Source organism: Salmo trutta, chromosome 27 (assembly GCF_901001165.1).
Source record: "Salmo trutta chromosome 27, fSalTru1.1, whole genome shotgun sequence".
NCBI classification, from domain to species: Eukaryota; Metazoa; Chordata; class Actinopteri; order Salmoniformes; family Salmonidae; genus Salmo; species Salmo trutta.
Genome location: NC_042983.1, coordinates 39,034,339 through 39,055,325, shown reverse-complemented (window position 1 = coordinate 39,055,325; position 20,987 = coordinate 39,034,339). Strand labels below are relative to the sequence as shown.

Here is a 20,987-nt window from a genome sequence, read left to right as displayed (position 1 = left end):
CTGTCAAAGTAAATTCCTGTAGGGCCATGTGTCTACTGGTTATAGTTATTTCCTGTCAATTCGTGTTCAATGAAGACCTAGACAACCAGGTGAGAGGAGTTCCTAACTAAAACAATGCCAGATTCAAAACTTTTCATTTAAATTATCATACAAAATTCTTGCAACCAATAGAATGTTATATATATGGGTTATGCAACCTTCCCAGCTCTGCAGATTTTGCTGCGAATAGACAGAATCATTAGATCACTTGTCTTGGTACTGTCCATATGTAGCTTATTTTTGGTCACAGGTTCAGGAAAGGATGAAGAATTGCAGCATTTACCTGGACCTAACTCTGCAGATAGCACTGCTGGGTGATATGAAAAGTCATAGGCAATCGATCAATAATATAATAATACTGGAATAACGGAATTTTTAGAATCTTAAATTTACAATCTGTAGAAACTACAAGAATAGAAAGGTTCAGAACAAATCCACTGTGGGTAGTGTTAAGAGATAGATGGGAGGGGTTGAATGGGAGATACCTAGTCAGTTGTCCAACAATGTATTCAACTGAAATGTGACTTTCACATTTAACCCAACCCATCTGAATCAGAGACGTGCAGGTGACTTCCTTAATCGACATCCACATCTTCGGCGCCCGGGGAACAGTGGGTTAACTGCCTTGCTCAGGGGGCAGAACGACAGATTTTTACCTTGTCAGCTCGGGGATTCGATCAAGAAACCTTCCAGTTACTGGCCCAACGCTCTAGCCACTAGGCTACCTAATAACAACAAGATAACTAATGTAAAATATACTAGGTCTGTAAAATGTATCTAGGTTCAGAACTTTGTGAAACAGCACAGGTAAAAATATATGGCAAATAGAAATCAAACTGGATGGTGTTCAGAAATAGATGAGAGGGGTTGAGGGTCGCGGAAGGATAGGAGTAAAAACAAACAAAAATAAGTATTGTAAAATATATGGTGTCCGTAAAATCATAAGGTATGTATTAGTTGGAAGTAGAAGCCTAAGTGTTGTTGTTCATAAGTTTACTCCATTTAGGGGAATGGTGGTACGGTTAGTGGAAAATAATGATGGAAAATATATTTGGACACACCTACTCCATTCAAGGGTTTTTCTCTTTTTTTACTATTTTCTACATTGTAGAATAAAAGTGAAGAATTCAAACTATGAAATAAAACATATGGAATCATGTAGTAACAAAAAAAAGTTTTAAACATATCAAAATATATTTTACATTTTAGATTCTTCAAAGCAGCCACCCTTTGCCTTGAAATGCTTGTCAATTGGAGTGGGTCTAAGGTTTCCGGGATGATGGTGTTGATGTGAGCAATGACCAGCCTTTCAAAGCACTTCATGGCAACCGACATGAGTGCTACGGGGCGGTAATCATTTAGGCAGTTTACCTTTGCTATCTTGGGCACAGGGACTATGGTGGTCGGCTTGAAACATGTAGGTATTACAGACTCGCTCAGGGAGAGGTTGAAATTGTTAGTGAAGATACTTGCCAGTTGGTCTTTGCATGCTTTGAGTAAACATCCTGGTAATCCGTCTGGCACCGCAGCTTTGTGAATGTTGACCTGTTTAAAGGCTATGGAGAGCGTGATCACACTGTCGTCCGGAACACCTGGTGCTCTCATGCACGCTTCAGTGTTGCTTGCCTCGAAGCGATCATAAAATACATTTAGCTCATCTGGTAGGCTCGCGTCACTGGGCAGCTTGTGGCTGGGTTTCCCTTTGTAATCCGTAATAGTTTTCAAGCCACATCCAATGAGCGTCACAGCCGGTGTAGTAGGATTCAATCTTAGTCCTGTATTGACGGTTTGCCTGTTTGATGGTTCGTCTGAGGGCATAGCAGGATTTGTTATAAGCGTCCGGATTAGTTTCCCGCTCCTTGAAAGCGGCAGCTCTAGCCTTTAGCTTGCTGCAGATGTTGCCTGTAATCCATGGCTTCTGGTTGGGATATGTACTGGTTGGGTCACTGTGGGGACGACGTCGTCGATGGACTTATTGATGAAGCCGGTGACTGAGGTGGTATTCTCCTCAATGCCATTGGATGAATCCCGGAACATATTCCAATCTATTCAAGCAAAACAGTCCTGTAGTGTAGCTAGCATCCACGTCATCTGACCACTTCCGTATTGAGCGAGTCACTGGTACTTCATGCTATAGTTTTTGTTTTACATCGGCTGATGTAAAAAGGGCTTTATAAATACATTTGATTGAATTTGATTGATCGTTTTTGGTTGTAAGCAGGAATCAGTAGGATAGAATTATGTTCAGATTTGCAAAATGGACGGCAAAGGAGAACTTTGTATGCATCTCTCTGAGTGGAGCAAAGGTGTTCTGGAGTTTTTTCCCTCTGGTTGCACATGTGACATGCTGGTAGAAATTATGTCAAATAGAATTAAGTTTGCCAGTATTAAAGTCCCCGGCCACTAGGAGCGTCACTTCCGGATGAGCATTTTCTTGTTTGCTTATGGCCTTATACAGCTCATTGAGTGTGGTCTTAGTGCCAGCATTGGTTTGTGGTTGTAAATAGATGGCTATGAATAATATAGATGAGAACTATCTTGGTAGATAGTATATATATGTACAGTGCATTCGGAAAGTATTCAGACCCCTTGACTTTTTCCACATTTTATGACGTTACAGCCTTCTTCTAATGGACTAAATCATTTTTTCCCGTCATCAATATACACACAATACCCCATAATGAAAAAGCAAAACTGTTTATTTTTTTGTTTTTGCCAATTTATATTTTTTTTAAATGAAAAATTACATTTACATAAGTATTCAAACTCTTTACTCAGTACTTTTTTGAAGCACCTATGGCAGCGATTACAGCCTTGAGTCTTCTTGGATATGACAATACAAGCTTGGCACACCTGCATTTGGGATGTGTATCCCATTCTTCTCTGCAGATCTTCTCAAGCTCTGTCAGGTTGGATGGGGAGTGTCGATGCACAGCCATTTTCAGGTCTGTCCAGAGACGTTCGATCGGATTCAAGTCCGGGCTCTGGCTGGGCGACTTAAGGACATTCAGAGACTTGTCCCGAAACCACTCCTGCTTTGTCTTGGCTGTGTGCTTAGGGTCGTTGTCCTGTTGAAAGGTGAAACTTTGCCCCAGTCTGAGATCCTGAGTGCTCTGGAGCAGGTTTTCATCTGTACCTTGCTCCTTTCATCTTTCCCTCGATCCTCACTCCCAGTCCCTACTGCTGAAAAACATCCCCACAGCATGATACTGCCACCACCATGCTTCACCGTAGGGATGGTGCCAAGTTTCCTCTTAACGTGAGGCTTGGCATTCAGGTCAAAGAGTTCAATCTTGGTTTCATCAGACCAGATAATCTTGTTTCTCATGGCCTGAGAGTCCTTACGTGGCTTTTGGCAATCTCCAAGCGGGCTGTCATGTGCCTTTTACTGAGAAGTGGCTTCCGTCTGGCAAATCAACCTGATTGGTGGAGTGCTGCAGACATGGTTGTCCTTCTGGAAGGTTCTCCAATCTCCATAGAGAAACTCAGTAGCTCTGTCAGATTGACCATTGGGCTCTTGGTCACCTCCCTGACCAAGGCCCTTCTCCCCCGATTGCTCAGTTTGTCCAGGAAGCAAGGTCTAGAAAGAGTCTTGGTGGTTCCAAACTTCTTCCATTTAAGAATTATGGAGGCCACTGTGTTCTTGGGGACCTTCAATGTTGCAGACATTTTTTGGTACCCTTCCCCAGATCAGGGAAGTTAGGAACCAATACACACAGTCAGTTAGGAAAGCAAAGGCTAGCTTTTTCAAACAGAAATATGCATCCTGTAGCTGTAACTCCAAAAAGTTTTGGGACACTGTAAAGTCCATGAAGAATAAGAGCACCTCCTCCCAGCTGCCCACTGCACTGAGGCTAGGAAACACTGTCACTTCCAATAAATCCACGATAATCGAGAATTTCAATAAGCATTTCTCTATGGCTGGCCATGCTTTCATCCTGGCTACCCCAATCCCGGCCAACATCTCCGCACGCCCTGCAACTACTTGCCCAAGCCTCCCCGGTTTCTCTTTCACCCAAATACAGATAGCAGATGTTCTGAAAGAGCTGCAGAACCTGGACCCATACAAATCAGCTGGGCTAGACAATCTGGACCCTCTCTTTCTAAAATTATCCGCCGCCATTGTTGCAACCCCTATTACTAGTCTGTTCAACCTGTCTTTCGTATCGTCCAAGACTCCTAAAGATTGGAAAGCTGCTGCGGTCATCCCCCTCTTCAAAGGGGGTGACACTCTAGACCCAAACTGTTACAGACCTATATCCATCATGCCCTGCCTTTCTAAAGTCTTCGAAAGCCAAGTTAACAAACTGATCACTGACCATTTCGAATCCCACCGTTAATTCTCCGCTGTGCAATCTGGTTTCCGAGCTGGTCATGGGTGCACCTCAGCCACACTCAAGGTACTAAACGATATCATAACCGCCATCAATAAAATACAGTAATATGCAGCTATCTTCATTGACCTGGCCAAGGCTTTCAACTTTGTCAATCACCGTATTCATATCGGCAGACTCAACAGCCTTGGTTTCTCAAATGACTGCCTCGCCTGGTTCACCAACTACTTCTCAGATAGAGTTCAGTGTGTCAAATCGGAGGGCCTGTTGTCCGGACCTCTGGCATTCTCTATGGGGGTACCCATAGAGGTTCAATTCTCGGGCTGACTCTTTTCTCTGCATATATCAACGATGTCGCTCTTGCTGAGGGTGTACTCAGACGACACCATTCTGTATACATCTGGCCCTTACTTGGACACTGTTAACAAACCTCCAAACTAGCTTCAATGCCATACAACACTCATTCCGTGGCCTCCAACTGCTCTTAAACACTAGTAAAACTAAATGCATGCTTTTCAACAGATCGCTGCCCGCACCCGCCCGCCCGACTAGCATCAATACTCTGGACGGTTCTGACTTAGAATATGTGGACACCTACAAATACCTAGGTGTCTGGCTAGACTGCAAGGTGTCTGGCTAGATGTAATTTACAAAATAGCCTCCAACACTCTATATCACAGTGCCATCCGTTTTGTCACCAAAGCCCCATATACCACTCACCACTGCGACATGTATGCTCTCGTTGGCTGGCCCTTGCTACATGCTCGTCACCAGACCCACTGGCTCCAGGCCATCTTTAAGTCTTTGCTAAGTAAAGCTCACCATAACAACACCCACCCGTAGCACGCGCTCCAGCAGGTATATCTCACTGGTCATCCCCAAAGCCAACACCTACTTTGGCCGCCTTTCCTTGCAGTTCTCTGCTGCCAATGACTGGAACAAATTCAAAAATCGCTGAAGTTTGAGACTTTTATCTCCCTCACTAACTTTAAGCATCAGCTATCTGAGAAGCTTACCGATCGCTGCAGCTGTACACAGCCCATCTGTAAATAGTCCATCCAACTACCTACCTCATCCCCATATTGTTTTTATTTACTTTTGTTTGCTCTTTTGCACACCAGTATTTCTACTTGCACATCATCATCTGCACATCTATCACTCCAGTGTTAATTTGCTAAATTGTAGTTACTTCGCTACTTTGGCCTATTTATTGCCTTACCTCCTTACGCCATTTGCACACACTGTATATAGATTTTTCTACTGTGTTATTGACTGTACGTTTGTTTATTCCATGTGTAACTCTGTGTTGTTGTTTTTTGTCGCACTGCTTTGCTTTTTCTTGGCCAGGTCGCAGTTGTAAATGAGAACTTGCTCTCAACTAGCCTACCTGGTTAAATAAAGGTTAAATAAAAATAAAAAATGTAATCTGTGCCTCGACACAATCCTGTCTCTGAGCTCTATGGACAATTCCTTCGACCTCATGGCTTGGTTTTTGCTCCGACATGCACTGTCAACTGTGGGACCTCATATAGACAGGTGTGTGCCTTTCCAAATCATGTCCAATCAATTGAATTTACCACAGGTGGACTCCAATCATGTTGTAGAAACATCTCAAGGATGATCAATGGAAACAGGATGCACCTGAGCTCAATTTCAAGTCTCATAGCAAAGGGTCTGAATACTTATGTAAATAAGGTATTTCTGTTTTTATGTATGCACTGTATATACACTACCATTCAAACGTTTGTGGTCACTTAGAAATGTCCTTGTTTTTGAAAGAAAATTACAATTTTGGTCCATTAAAATAACATCAATTGATCAGAAATACACTGTAGACATTGTTAATGTTGTAAATGACTATTGTAGCTGGAAACGGCTGATTTTTTATGGAATATCTACATAGACGTACAGAGGCCCATTATGAGCAACCATCACTCCTGTGTTCCAATGGCACAGTGTGTTAGCTAATCCAAGTTTATAATTTTAAAAGGCTAATTGATCATTAGAAAATCATTTTGCAAATATATTAGCACAGCTGAAAACTGTTGTGCTCATTAAAGAAGCAATAAAACTGGCCTTCTTTAGACTTGTTGAGTATCTGGAGCATCAGCATTTGTGGGTTCGATTACAGGCTCAAAATGGCCAGAAACCAAAAAACGTTCTGCTGAAACTCGTCAGTTTATTCTTGTTCTGAGAAATTAAGGCTATTCCATGTGAGAAATTGCCAAGAAACTGAAGATCTCGTACAACGCTGTGTACTGTACCATTCACAGAACAGCGCAAACTTGCTCTAACCAGAATAGATAGAGGAGCGGGAGGCCCAGGTGCACAACTGAGCAAGAGGACAAGTACATTAGAGTGTCTAGTTTGAGAAACAGACGCCTCACAAGTCCTCAACTGGCAGCTTCATTAAATAGTACCCGCAAAACACCAGTCTCAATGTCAACAGTGAAGAGGCGACTCCGGGATGCTGGCCTTGTAGGCAGAGTTCCTCTGTCCAGTATCTGTGCTCTTTTTCCCATTTTTAATATTTTCTTTGCATTGGCCAGTCTGAGATATGGTCCTGAAGAAAAATATCTAAATAATAATAATTTTAAAACACCTCTGGTATAGAAGTATTACACCACAGAGTCAAGGAAATGCAGTCAACAAGTGCTCAGCATATGTGCAAATTCCTTCAAGACTGTTGGAAAAGCATTCCTTATGAAGCTGGTTGAGAGAAGGCCAAGCGTGTGTAAAGCTTTCATCAAGGTAAAGGTTGGATACTTTGAAGAATCTCAAATCTAAAATATATTTTGATTTGTTACTACATGATTCCATATGTGTTATTTCATAGTTTTGATGTCTTCACTATTATTCTACAATGTAAAAAATAGTAAAAAAAAAAGAAAAACCCTTGAATGAGTAGGTGTGTCCAAACTTTTGACTGGTACTGTATATTTACCGAAAAATATATGGGGGATTGGAAATGATGCAGACAATTACATTGATGGAATCTACAATATATCTGCAATATTAAAGTTGATCTAACTAGTTGATCCCTAAAGAAAAATATTTCAATAATAAGAATTTAAAACCACCTCTGGTACTGTATATTAGTATTACACCATACTAGGTTATTGGATCTTAATCTAAACCCATACATTTCACAATATTTACAAACTATTATAATAATCCTGAAATTCATAACAGTTCCTGTAGAGCAGCGTTTCCCAAACCTCCACTCGAGCACCGCCAGCCGCTCCACTTACACCCAATTAAACTGGTCAACTAATGAGCAAGCCCTTGATAAGTTGAATCAGGTGTGTGAATTGGGATGGGGAAAGAATGTACATAGATCTTAACCTTAACCTAGAACTCTAACCCCCCAAAAGAAGGTGCTCTGAGACATGAGCCCCCCAGGCAGAGGGATCCATCCAGCCCAGGCAGAGGGATCCGTCCAGCCCAGGGAGAGGGATCCGTCCAACCCAGGGAGAGGGATCCGTCCAGCCCAGGGAGAGGGATCCGTCCAACCCAGGGAGAGGGATCCGTCCAGCCCAGGGAGAGGGATCCGTCCAGCCCAGGGAGAAGGATCCGTCCAGCCCAGGCAGAGGGATCCGTCCAGCCCAGGCAGAGGGATCCGTCCAGCCCAGGCAGAGGGATCCGTCCAGCCCAGGCAGAGGGATCCGTCCAGCCCAGGGAGAGGGATCCGTCCAGCCCAGGGAGAGGGATCCGTCCAGCCCAGGGAGAGGGATCCGTCCAGCCCAGGCAGAGGGATCCGTCCAGCCCAGGAAGAAGGATCCGTCCAGCCCAGGAAGAAGGATCCGTCCAGCCCAGGGAGAAGGATCCGTCCAGCCCAGGGAGAGGGATCCGTCCAGCCCAGGGAGAGGGATCCGTCCAGCCCAGGGAGAGGGATCCGTCCAGCCCAGGCAGAGGGATCCGTCCAGCCCAGGGAGAAGGATCCGTCCAGCCCAGGGAGAGGGATCCGTCCAGCCCAGGGAGAGGGATCCGTCCAGCCCAGGGAGAGGGATCCGTCCAGCCCAGGGAGAGGGATCCGTCCAGCCCAGGGAGAGGGATCCGTCCAGCCCAGGGAGAGGGATCCGTCCAGCCCAGGGAGAAGGATCCGTCTTCCCTCAGGGAGAGGGATCCATCTTCCCTCAGGCCCTCTTACTGATCTACATGTCACCTCTGACCCCTGCCAGCCTATAGTAGACAGGGGGACAGGAAGGGGGATAGCAGGGGTGCTGTGCAGAGCAGGAGGGTGGTACACAGTCTGACATTTCAGACGTTTAGAGCCTCCAAGGAAGTGGGATGGAGGAAAAAGCTGCTTATTAAGTCAAAATGAAAGAACATGTCGGTGTGTTCTTCTGAGGGGGAGAAGGAGTAGGTGACAGATGGAGGGTATCTGCATGGCCCTGGGGAATCGACGACTAGTCAATATGCATCTGACATTTCAAGGAGGGGGGCTTTTCTTCCTGGTCTTCAACTCATGGATGTTCATTGACTTGACTGAGGAGAGCTCTATTGCTGATTTAAAATAAAATGGCTTCCAAAGAATACCCAGCACATGGATGTTCTAGATCCCTGTTTAAATGACCTGTCCTGCCCTATATTGTCCTCCTAGCTCCTCCTAGTTTCCTTTTACCTCGGCCAGGGGTACGATGCCCTGGATGTCTCTCTGGCTGATGTAGAGGTGGGAGACGGCCTCTGCCTGTGTGCCTGTGGAGGGATACTCGATCTGCCACCGGATGGTCTGGGTAGACTGTAGGTTGATGATGTTGTCCATCTCAAACTCCACCTGCATCACCTCGTAAAAGGAGCCCTCCAACCTGTATGGAGGCATCAAGCAGAACATCAGGCTAGAGGCTTCATAAACAAAAACATAAAAGATCTCCAAAAGACGTTGCATAATGCTTACTTTATTTTTATTTATTTTTATTTTCACTGCATCAGGATAGCATAAACAGATGTGTTAACAGCCACAAATATGTCTGGTTGTCTACAAAATCTATGGTCTTATGAGACGAATGCATATATACAGCAGTCCTTTGACTTTTTCCACATGTTGTTGTGTTGCAACCTGAATTTAAAATTGATTAAATTGAGATTGTGTGTCACTGATATACACACAATACCCCATAATGTCAAAGTGGAATGTTTGAAATAATACAACATTAAAAGCTGCAATGTCTTTGGTCAATAATTAGTCCACCCCTTTGTTATGGCGAGCCTTAATAAGTTCAGGAGTAAAAATGTGCTCAACAAATGACATAATAAGTTGCATGGACTCACTCTGTGTGCAATAATAGTGGTTAACATCTCTGTACCCCATACATACAATTACGTGTAAGGTCCCTCAATCGAGTAGTGAATTTTTAACACAGATTCAATCACAAAGACCAGTGGGGTTTTCCAATGCCTCGCAAAGAAGAGCATCCATTGTTAGATGTGTAAAGTTTAAAAAATAAAAGCAGATGCTGAATATCCCTTTGAGCATGGTGAAGTTATTATTTACACTTTGGATGGTCAATCAATACACCCAGTCACTACAAATATACAGGTGTCCTTCCTAACTCAGTTGCCAGAGAGGAAGGAAACCGCTCAGGGATTTTACCATGACGCCAATTAGGATTTTAAAACAGTTACAGAGTTTAATGGCTGTGATAGGAGAAAACTGAGGATGGATCAACAACATTGCAGTTACTCCACAATACTAACCTAAATGACAGAGTGAAAAGAAGGAAGCCTGTACAGAATAAAATATTCCAAAACATGCATCCTGTTAGCAACAAGGTACTTTTAGTGATACTGCAAAAAAACGTGGCAAAGAAATACACTTCATGAATACAAAGCGTTATGTTTGGTGCAAATCCAATTCAACACATTACTGAGTACCACTCTTCATATTTTCAAACATTGTGGAGGCTGCATCATGTTATGGCTATGCTTGTCATAGGCAAGGACTATGGAGTTTAGGATGAAATTAAACAAAATATAGCTAAGCACAGGCAAAATCCTAGAGGAAAACCTGGTTCAGTCTTCTTTCCACCAGACACTAGGAGACAAACTGACCTTTCAGCAGGACAATTACCTAAAACACAAGGCCAAATATACACTAGAGTTGCTTACCAAGATGACATTGAGTGTTCCTGAGTGGCTGAGAAACAGCTTTGACTTAAATTGGCTTGAAAATCTATGGCAAGACTTGAAAATGACTTTCTAGCAATGATCAACAACAACCTTGACAGAAGATGAAGAATTTTAAAAAGAACAATGGGCAAATATTGTACAATCCAGGTGTGCACAGTTGCAACCGCTGCCAAAGGTGATTCTAACATGTATTGACTCAGGGGGGTTGAATATCTTAATCAAGATATATTAGGCATTTTTGTTCATTACATTTTCATAATTGTTAAAATGTTTCTTCCAATTTGACATTAAGGAGTTTTTATGTAGATCGTTGACCAGAAATCCCAATTAAACCCATTTTAATCCCACTTTGTAACCCAACAAAATTAGGGAAAAGTCAAGGGGTGTGAAGGCAGTGTAGTTGTCTGTCTATTAACCTACTGAATGTATCTCTTAAGAAGATGTGCTACACGTCAGTTTGGTTGGCGTAAGCTGGCGAGTTGGATAAATGACCAGTGAGTTAGAAATCCAGTGATCACTGTGACTGTGCCTTTCGCACCAACTCAAGTGGTAAAAATGTAATACGGTAATCACCCCATCCTAAATGAAAACTTTCTGGGTCGGAATGAGCTAATGATCCACACCCCTCTATAAAAACGGGATATAGTGTGATTATGAGGTACGATGAAAACTACAATTGACCTTACTCTTCTCGTACTTTACAAGTAGATTCATATAATATTAATAATATATGCTGGCGCTTTTATCCACAGCAACGTACAGCCAGGCGTGCATCCATTTTTGTATAGGTAGCCTCCAACGGGAATGAAAACCACCATGCTCTACCAGCTGAGCCACAGGAGCGCAAATATTTTTTTTAATCTACTTTGATTTAGCTGGTTGATCTAAGACGCTGTAAACGGAGCACAGCAAACTATTTGTTACGGTCACGTCCCACACAGTCGTCATGTAAATTAACGGGGATAAAAAGGAATGATGGCTCACACACCAGTGTGTCAGGCTTCTGTGTGCGTCTCAAATGACACCCTACAACCTGCAGTAAACTACTTTTAACCAGGGCCCATAGTACACTACTTTTGACCAGGGCCCATAGTGCACTACTTTTGACCAGGGCCCATAGTGCACTTCAGGGAATAGGGTGTCATTTGAGACACATGCTCTGACTGGCTTCAGAGGCTGGAAAAAGAACAAAGCAGCCTCAAATTGATGCGAGAGGCATTTTCAATACACAACACAGATATGATTCACGGCCATGCACCTCCAATCCTTGACCTTTGCAATTGCCTGTGTTCTGATCTCTGACCCGTCACAGCTGTTTTTTTCAAACCCTGTGTGTAGCGTTTCATTACCTCTCCCTGGAGGGCGCTGATGGATGTCAGGGCACCTGACCTCTCCTCCTTCAAATGAATTTAGCCACAAGTAAATGAATGAATGAGGGAAACAAGACACCCCTCACAGGCTGTTCTGATACAGTATATGCTAGGATGAGCTGTGGCTGGAGGAGATATAGAGACAGACATAGAGAGAGACAGAGTGAGGTTGAAAGATATAGAATATCAGAGAGAGAGAGAGAGAGAGAGAGAGAGAATCAGAGAGAGACAGATGTTGAGAGAGAGATGTTGGAGAGAGAGACAGAGAGAGAGAGAAAATCAGAGAGAGAGAGAAGATGAGAGAGGTGTTGGAGAAAGCAGAAGTTGTACAAGAGAGAAAATGTCCCTCCTGAAGACATAATGTGATCTCCTGACCCTCCTGAATGAGGCACAGCTTGCTGGATTCAGCCTGTCTTTGGCACTGAGAATAGTACTGTACTGTGGGGGAGCAATGCTGGGGTTAAGGAAGTAAGGAATGAATACAGATGAGGGTGCGGGAGGGGGGCAGAGTCATGAGAGAGAGAGGTCAGGGTATCTATGGCAGTGTTACGAGTGGTATGAGTTGATTATGGCCACATATTGGTACACCTGGTGTGTGTATGCAGACACCACCTGTGCCTGAGCACCTGGCCTTTTGCCCTTCCACGTGCCAAGTGTCCTTTTGGGTGGTTGTATATATACAGTACCAGTCAGAAGTTTGGACACACCTACTCATTCAAGGCTTTTTCTTTATTTTTTACTATTTTCTACATTGTAGAATAATAGTGAAGACGTCAAAACTATGAAATAACACATATGGAATCATGTAGTAACCCAAAAAGTTAAACAAATCAAAATATATTTTACATTTGTAAGTCGCTCTGTACATTGCGATTCTTCAAAGTAGCCACCCTTTGCCTGACAGCTTTGCACACTCTTGGCATTCTCTCAACCAGCTTCATGAGGTAGTCACCTGGAATGCATTTCAATTAACAGGTGTGCCTTGTTAAAAGTTAATTTGTGGAATTTCTTCCCTTCTTAATATGTTTGAGCCAATCAGTTATGTTGTTACAAGGTAGGGGTGGTATACAGAAGATAGCTCTATTTGGTAAAATAACATATTATGGCAAGAACAGCTCAAATTAGCAAAGAAAAACGACAGTCCATCATTACATTAAGACATGAAGGTCAGTCAATGCAGAACATTTCAAGAACTTTGAAAGTTCAGTCGCAAAAACCATCAAGCGCTATGATGAAACTGGCTCTCATGAGGACCGCCACAGGAATGGAAGACCCAGAGTTACCTCTGCTGCAGAGGATAAGTTCATTAGAGTTACTAGCCTCAGAAATTACAGCCCAAATAAATGTTTCACAGAGTTCAAGCAACAGACACATATCAACATCAACTGTTCAGAGGAGACTGCGTGAATCAGACCTTCATGGTCGAAATGATGCAAAGAAACCCCTACTAAAGGACACCAATAATAAGAAGAGACTTGCTTGGGCCAAGAAACACAAGCAATGGACATTAGACCATTGTAAATCTGTCCTTTGGTCTGATGAGTCCAAATTTGAGATTTTTAGTTCCAACCGCCATGTCTTTGTGAGGCGCAGAGTAGGTGAACAGATGATCTCCACATGTGTGGTTCCCACCGTGAAGCATGGAGGAGGAGGTGTGATGGTGCTTTGGTGGTGACACTGTCTGTGATTTATTTAGAATTCAAGGCACACTTAACCAACATGGCTACCACAGAATTCTGCAGCGATACGCCATCCCATCTGGTTTACGCTTAGTGGGACTATCATTTGTTTTTCAACAGGACAATGACCCAAAACACACCTCCAGGCTGTGTAAGGGCAATTTGACCAAGGAGAGTGATGGAGTGCTGCATTAGATGACCTGGCCTCCACAATCATCTGACCTAAACCCAACTGAGATGCTTTGGGATGAGTTGGACCGCAGAGTGAAAGAAAAGCAGCCAACAAGTACTCAGCATATGTGGGAACTCCTTCAAGACTGTTGGAAAATCATTTCAGGTGAAGCTGGTTGAGAGAATGCCAAGAGTGTGCAAAGCTGTCATCAAGGCAAAGCGTGGCTACTTTGAAGAATCTAAAATGTGATTTTGTTTAAGACTTTTTTGGTTACTACATGATTCTATATGTTATTTCATAGTTTTGATGTCTTCACTAGTATTCTATAATGCAGAAAATGGTAAAAATAAAGAAAAACCTTTGACTGGTACTATATATTTTTTTTTATACAGTTTTTGTCATTGTTGTTCTGAACCCACTGCCCCCAAGTCGTTGTGACATCGTCAAGTTTGCCACCCCCACATGCCCTGTCCAGAGATTACGAGTGCCCAGTATCCATGCAAGGCTTGAGATTCGGTCACCGATTGAGTGTGTGTAGCTAGCTACCTAGTACTGCCACATTAGCATAACATTTGATTAACACTTGATAACACTTGATCATCATCAATATTCGATTTGGTTGGTTAATACACACAGCAGAGAGGAGCAGCTGCATCAACGACCCTCGCTCCGACCCAACTCCATCCCTTCCTCAGTCAGCAGCAGCAACACAGGTAGTCTAGAGTCTAGCTAACAAACATATATAAAAATATCCAGACAAGCCACTAGCCAGCCAGCCATATATCTTCAGTTAGAAGATGATGAATATTACATTATAAAGTCATTTTGTAAGAGCATTGAAGATAAATCACAATCAGTTGATAGCACACCCTATTTTCCCATGTCAATCATGTATTTAGGAGGCACTGTAGTAACTAGCTTTCCTTACAGTTTGTGATGAGTGAGAAATAAGGAGGCCTATGCTAAAAAAACAGAGGCAGTTGGTATGTTATGAAGTTTTAGATATAAATTATGAAAGTCTGGTTTTTTTTCAGGGGGGGGGGGTCTATGCACGTTCCTGTGTGTGTGTGTGTGTGTGTGTGTGTGTGTGTGTGTGTTGTGTGTGTAGCATGGTGTCATACTAGGCCTCAGTGGGATGGGATTAGTGGGATGATCATTCATTGAGCCACGACTCAAACGGCTGTTAGAGCGTAACCGTTCTCTTTCAACGGGCCGTGCGAGGGTGGAAACCAATTTAGTGTGTGTGTGTGAGAGCGAGAGATGATGTGTAGTGGAGGGAGAGTAGCATATAATACTGTATATCAGGGATCATCAACTAGATTCAGCCGCAGGCCGATTTTTTTTCTTTAGCGGATGGTCAGGGGGCTGGAACATAATTACAAATCATTTGTGAACTGCAAATTTAAAGCAAAAAGCCCAAACGGATATAATATTTTTCTAAAAAAATAATAATTTCAAACCTTGCTTACATTGGTATGGATCACATACTGTATGTCTCTCTATTATGCGTGGGAATACTTTGGAACAGATTTCCAAAATCGAAATCACTTGGAGCTGATTTTCTCGTGATTTTACAGTCTTTTATGTCCATCAATAAAATAATGTAAAAAATTATTATAATAAATAAAACATTTGCTCAGAAAACTTGGGGTGCCAAATAAAAATTACCCGCGGACCAAATTCGGCCCGTGGACCGCCAGTTGGCGAACCCTGCTTTATGGTGTAAGAAGATTAGTTAACCAGTGGCAGATTTAAAGAGGAGAAAAGAAGACAGGAAAAAAGTGATTTAGTAAAGGCTGGATAATACTTTGGCTGATTGGAGCAGTTGCTGAGACGTGAAACCCAGAGTGGAGTGGTGATTCATGGGATTTAAGTCGAGGAATGGAGTGCGGTATCAAGTAACACTAAGGCACAAGGCTCCATTCTCCTGACACTTAGAGGGCCAGCGCACTAAAGTCTTTACCCATGAGGCCGTAGGGTTGGAGACAGGGGTATAGAGGGTGCAGGTGGTATAACTCCATCCCTTCAGTAGCAGCTCAGTCATCGTCTCCGGGGTAGAGGTGCTAGCCACCACACTAAGCCATGCTAACCCTGCCGCCCCCCTGTTGCCGGGCCCTGAACCCTTCCTGCTATACCGAGTCTTCATGGGGAGATAAATTCAGTCTGACGGGCCACCCTTCACCTTTCTCCAAACGGCTACATAAAGGTTGAGGAGTCAAGCCTCCGTCCGGCTGTACTGTCGATACGAGGTGATAGGATCAAGGTGATGTAGGGTTGATGAGAGCATGGAGGAAAAAAGGAAGGCAAGTTGTCTATGTTGCTAATAAACACGCAGACACACACGCACGCACGCACGCACGCACACACACACACACACACACACATTAACTTAACCGGATGAGTATTGTTTGCACGTACACACATACATACTATGCCTGCGGTGCCATTCAATAGTCCTCTCACCTTTCTTTACACTGAGCATGAGCGTGTGGCCGGTGTGTCATCGCGTCAGCGCAGGGCGACTAATATTACGTCACCATTCAGGTGTGTCTCCTAGTCCTCAGTAATAATCAGCTGTCATGAGTGCTTCATGCATCTGCTCCAGTGTGGGTGGAGGAGGAAGTGGACTGGTGAAGGAGGAGAGGAAGAGGAGGGAGGAGAGGAAGAGGAGAGGAGGAGAGGAAGAGGAGGGAGGAGGAAGTGGAGTGGTGAAGGAGGAGAGGAAGAGGAGGGAGGAGGAAGTGGACTGGTGAAGGAGGAGAGGAAGAGGAGGGGAGGAGGAGGTGGAGTGGTGAAGGAGGAGAGGAAGAGGAGAGGAGGAGGAGGTGGAGTGGTGAAGGAGGAGAGGAAGAGGAGAGGAGGAGGAGGTGGAGTGGTGAAGGAGGAGAGGAAGAGCAGGGAGGAGAGGAGGACAGAAGGAAGAGAGGAAGAGGAGAGGAGGAGGAGGTGGAGTGGTGAAGGAGGAGAGGAAGAGGAGAGGAGGAGGAGGTGGAGTGGTGAAGGAGGAGAGGAAGAGGAGAGGAGGAGGAGGTGGAGTGGTGAAGGAGGAGAGGAAGAGGAGAGGAGGAGGAGGTGGATGGGAGAAGGAAGTGAGGAGGAAGGGGGACTGCTTCTCCTTTGCAGTTGAATTAATTAGACATCATTGATTTCTGCCATTCTGCACCTCTGAGAGGAGACTGGAGTATTTATTTTATGTCAGAAGGCATAAAATGGGCAGACGAGACCTTAGAGCCATTTATCACATGGGCTTGTTGTTTAACCTTTGGAGAGAAAGTCATATTTCAAAGTTGGAACCTAAAAATCAGCAGCACACATACACACAAAATAGAAAGGGATGGCAAGGTGTAATCACTGGACCTTAAAAAGCAATGCGTCACTTCTGACAGGTTCATTCAGGTATAGGCCGATTCGTCCGATGTGACACGCACTTCTTCAGGAAGTTTGTCCAAGTTGTCCTCCAAGATGGAACAAAGGTATTTATTTGTCTTTCTTTCTTTCGTGTCCGAATACTCGTACTAGCATTCTAAATAGTAGGCTGATTGGGTATGCAAAAATATAGAAGGCCTAAATACCAGGATGTCATACAGATTTTGGCTTTTCATCTAGTAGAATTCGCTGCACGCTATTGAGGAAGATGAATCGTCTTTCCAGACGTAGGTGTGTTTGACAACAGCTGATAATCAAGATAATGTGAATCACTGTACCGTAATCAAGATCATGTGATTGTGCATTAGGGGCGGCAGGTAGCCTAGCGGTTAGAGCGTTGGGCCAGCAACCGAAAAGTTTCTAGATCGAATCCCTGAACTGACTAGGTAAAAATCTGTCATTTTGCCCCTGAGCAAGGCAGTTAACCTGTTAACCAGTTAACCCACTGTTCCCCGGTAGGCCGTCATTGTAAAATAAGAATTTGCTCTTAACTGACTTGCCTAGTTACATAAAGGTTAAAATAAATGCAAAAATTAGATTATGCATTCTCAGTAGGGATGGGCCTAGTACTGTATGTTGGTTCACATTTGTTTTACTGCATTGGTTTTTACTGTAGCGTAGTTCTAAATAGGACCTGGTTTTATTAGTACACAGTATGTTGTAAGTAGTAGGCAAGACAGACTACCGACACGACCCCAGATATCTGTACGCTTTGAAAATGGGATGTCCTTAAAAGGCAGTAATGACATGGTTTTCAGAATGTTTAGCATTGGGAAATACCATGGAAACCCGTATTGATTTCACCATGCTTACTAAAACTACATAAAGTCTCCTAATCATACTACATACTATTTAGAACATAAGGTTTAGTAGAAATCAAATCAAATGTTATTGGTCACATACACATATTTAGCAAACGATATTCCAGGATCTAACTGTATGTAGTGAGCAACACACATCACATATACTAGGCTCATCCATACAAACAGAACTAAAGTAGAGTGGATGCAGGGGGACGTTTGACTGGCTTTTAGTGAACTTCTAATGACATTTACAGTGACCTAATCATCATTGTTGTAATAACAAGAGAAAGGCAGTGAAGGACAGAAAAGAGGAAGTTGTGAAGGACATGGAGGGATATAGGGATGACCCGTGTGAGAGGAGACTGAGGTATCATCTGAGTTCAACCACTGGTTAAGGAGTCGTTTTATCAACCAAATCTTTAGGAACAGGGGGAGTGAGCAAAGATGGCGAGAGAGAAAGAGAGAAGGAGAGAGAGAAAATCCCCTTGTTCCAGACAGTGATAACCCAATACAGCACTGAAACCTCTCCTAAACCACACAAACACGCACACACATTCACACTGACACACACACACACACACCAACACACACACACAGAGCGCTATCTCCAGCCCACAACAGTTACCACAGTGACAGCCGCCCAGGCGGCCAGAACAGTAGAGCACTTGTGCAGTGGGGTTGAGTGGCCTGCCTTATCTGTGAGGAAGCCACAATAGGATTGGATTCTAAAGCGATAGAGCAGCAGCCTCTAGACTGAAGAAGGACACAGCCTCTAGACTGAAGAAGGACAGCCTCTAGACTGAAGAAGGACACAGCCTCTAGACTGAAGAAGGACACAGCCTCTAGACTGAAGAAGGACACAGCCTCTAGACTGAAGAAGGACACAGCCTCTAGACTGAAGAAGGACACAGCCTCTAGACTGAAGAAGGACACAGCCTCTAGACTGAAGTTGTTGACTGGACTGGAGGACACAGCCTACTGACTGGACTGGAGGACACAGTCTACTGACTGGACTGGAGGACACAGCCTACTGACTGGACTGGAGGACACAGCCTCCTGACTGGACTGGAGGACACAGTCTCCTGACTGGACTGGAGGACACAGCCTCCTGACTGGACTGGAGAACACAGTTTATTGACTGGACTGGAGGACACAGCCTACTGACTGGACTGGAGGACACAGCCTCCTGACTGGACTGGAGGACACAGTCTACTGACTGGACTGGAGGACACAGTCTACTGACTGGACTGGAGAACACAGCCTACTGACTGGACTGGAGGACACAGCCTCCTGACTGGACTGGAGAACACATGTTAGAATCACCTTTGTCAGCGATTACAGCTGTGGGTCTCTAAGAGCTTTGAACACTTGGATTGTATAATATTTGCACATTATTAAAAAAATATTCTTCAAGCTCTGTCATGTTGGTTGTTGATTATTGCTGGACAGTTGTTGTCAAGTCTTGCCATAGATTTCCAAGTCTATTTAAGCCAGAACTGTAATGAGGCCACTCAGGAACATTCAATGACGTCTTGGTAAGCAACACCGTTGTCTATTTGGCCTTGTGTTTTAGGTTATTGTCCTCCTGAAAGGTGAAATCATCCCCTGGTGTCTCCTAATAGATGCCCTTCTTTGCAAGGCATTGGAAAGCTGTTGTCTTTGAGGTTCCCTCTGTGTTTAAAATGCACTGCTCCACTGAGGGACCTTACAGATAACTGTGTGGAGTACAGAGATGAGGTAGTCATTGAAATGTTCAACGCTATTATTACACACACAGAGAGTTCATGCAACTTATTATGTGGCTTGTTAAGCACATTTTTACTCCTGAACTTATTTAGGCTTACCATAACAAAGGGGTTGAATACTTATTGACTCAAGACATTTAATTAAGCTTTTCATTTTTAATGAATTTGTAAAAAATAAACATAATTCCACTTTGACATTATGGGGTATATACTGTATATATATATATATTTCATCCATTTTAAAATCAGGCTGTAACACAACAACATTTTGAAAAAGTCAAAGGGTGTGAATACTTTTTGAAGGCACTGTAGGGAACAGGATGCCATTTCAGACAGTGTGGAGCGAAGGCAGAGGGAAGGCAGAGGGAAGACAGAGGGAAGGCAGAGGGAAGGCAGAGGGAAGGCAGAGGGAAGGCAGAGGGAAGGGAAGGCAGAGGGAAGGGAAGGCAGAGGGAAGGCAGAGGGAAGGCAGAGGGAAGGCAGAGGGAAGGCAGAGGGAAGGGAAGGCAGAGGGAAGGGAAGGCAGAGGGAAGGGAAGGCAGAGGGAAGGCAGAGGGGAGGCAGGGGGAAGGCAGAGGGAAGGCAGAGGGGAGGCAGGGGGAAGGCAGGGGGAAGGGAAGGCAGAGGGGAGGCAGAGGGAAGACAGAGGGAAGGCAGAGGGAAGGCAGAGGGAAGACAGGGGGAAGGCAGAGGGAAGGCAGAGGGAAGGGAAGGCAGAGGGGAGGCAGAGGGAAGACAGAGGGAAGGCAGAGGGAAGGCAGAGGGAAGACAGGGGGAAGGCAGAGGGAAGACAGAGGGAAGGCAGGGGGAAGGCAGGGGGAAGGCAGGGGGAAGGCAGAGGGAAGACAGGGGGAAGGCAGAGGGAAGGCAGGGGGAAGGCAGGGGGAAGGCAGAGGGAAGACAGGGGGAAGGCAGAACAAAGTGTTTTTCTCTCTTCAGTACTGACCCTGGGGTTGTGTTACTTACTTTAAGACAACTCATTCCCCACACAGCATCAAACAACATGAACAACACACACACACATACCAAAACACACACTCAAACGCTGAAGTACACACAACACAACGATTAAATACACACACAGCGATTAAATACACACACAGCGATGATTCTCATACAGGCACACACACATGCAGGCAAACAAACACACACAGTGACTAAACGCACACTATAATTATCACACACAAACACACACACAACCATGTTGGTAGAGGAGACACTATCTTATCCAAACGTACTGTTGGAAAATCAGAGAGAGGATTTCAAAGGGCAAAGCCCCACGGAGGAGGA

The 20,987-nt window shown here is 44.2% G+C and overlaps 1 protein-coding gene across 1 annotated transcript in view; it reads right to left on the bottom strand.

Moving 5' to 3' along the window:
- The window catches only part of si:dkey-215k6.1 (transmembrane protein 132C), a 446,622-nt gene that overhangs the window by 88,898 nt on the left and 336,737 nt on the right, over nt 1-20,987 (bottom strand). The window contains exon 4 of the mRNA XM_029717996.1: nt 8,998-9,181. Coding sequence (XP_029573856.1) covers nt 8,998-9,181 — 184 coding nt within the window. The remainder of the gene's footprint in view (nt 1-8,997; nt 9,182-20,987) is intronic.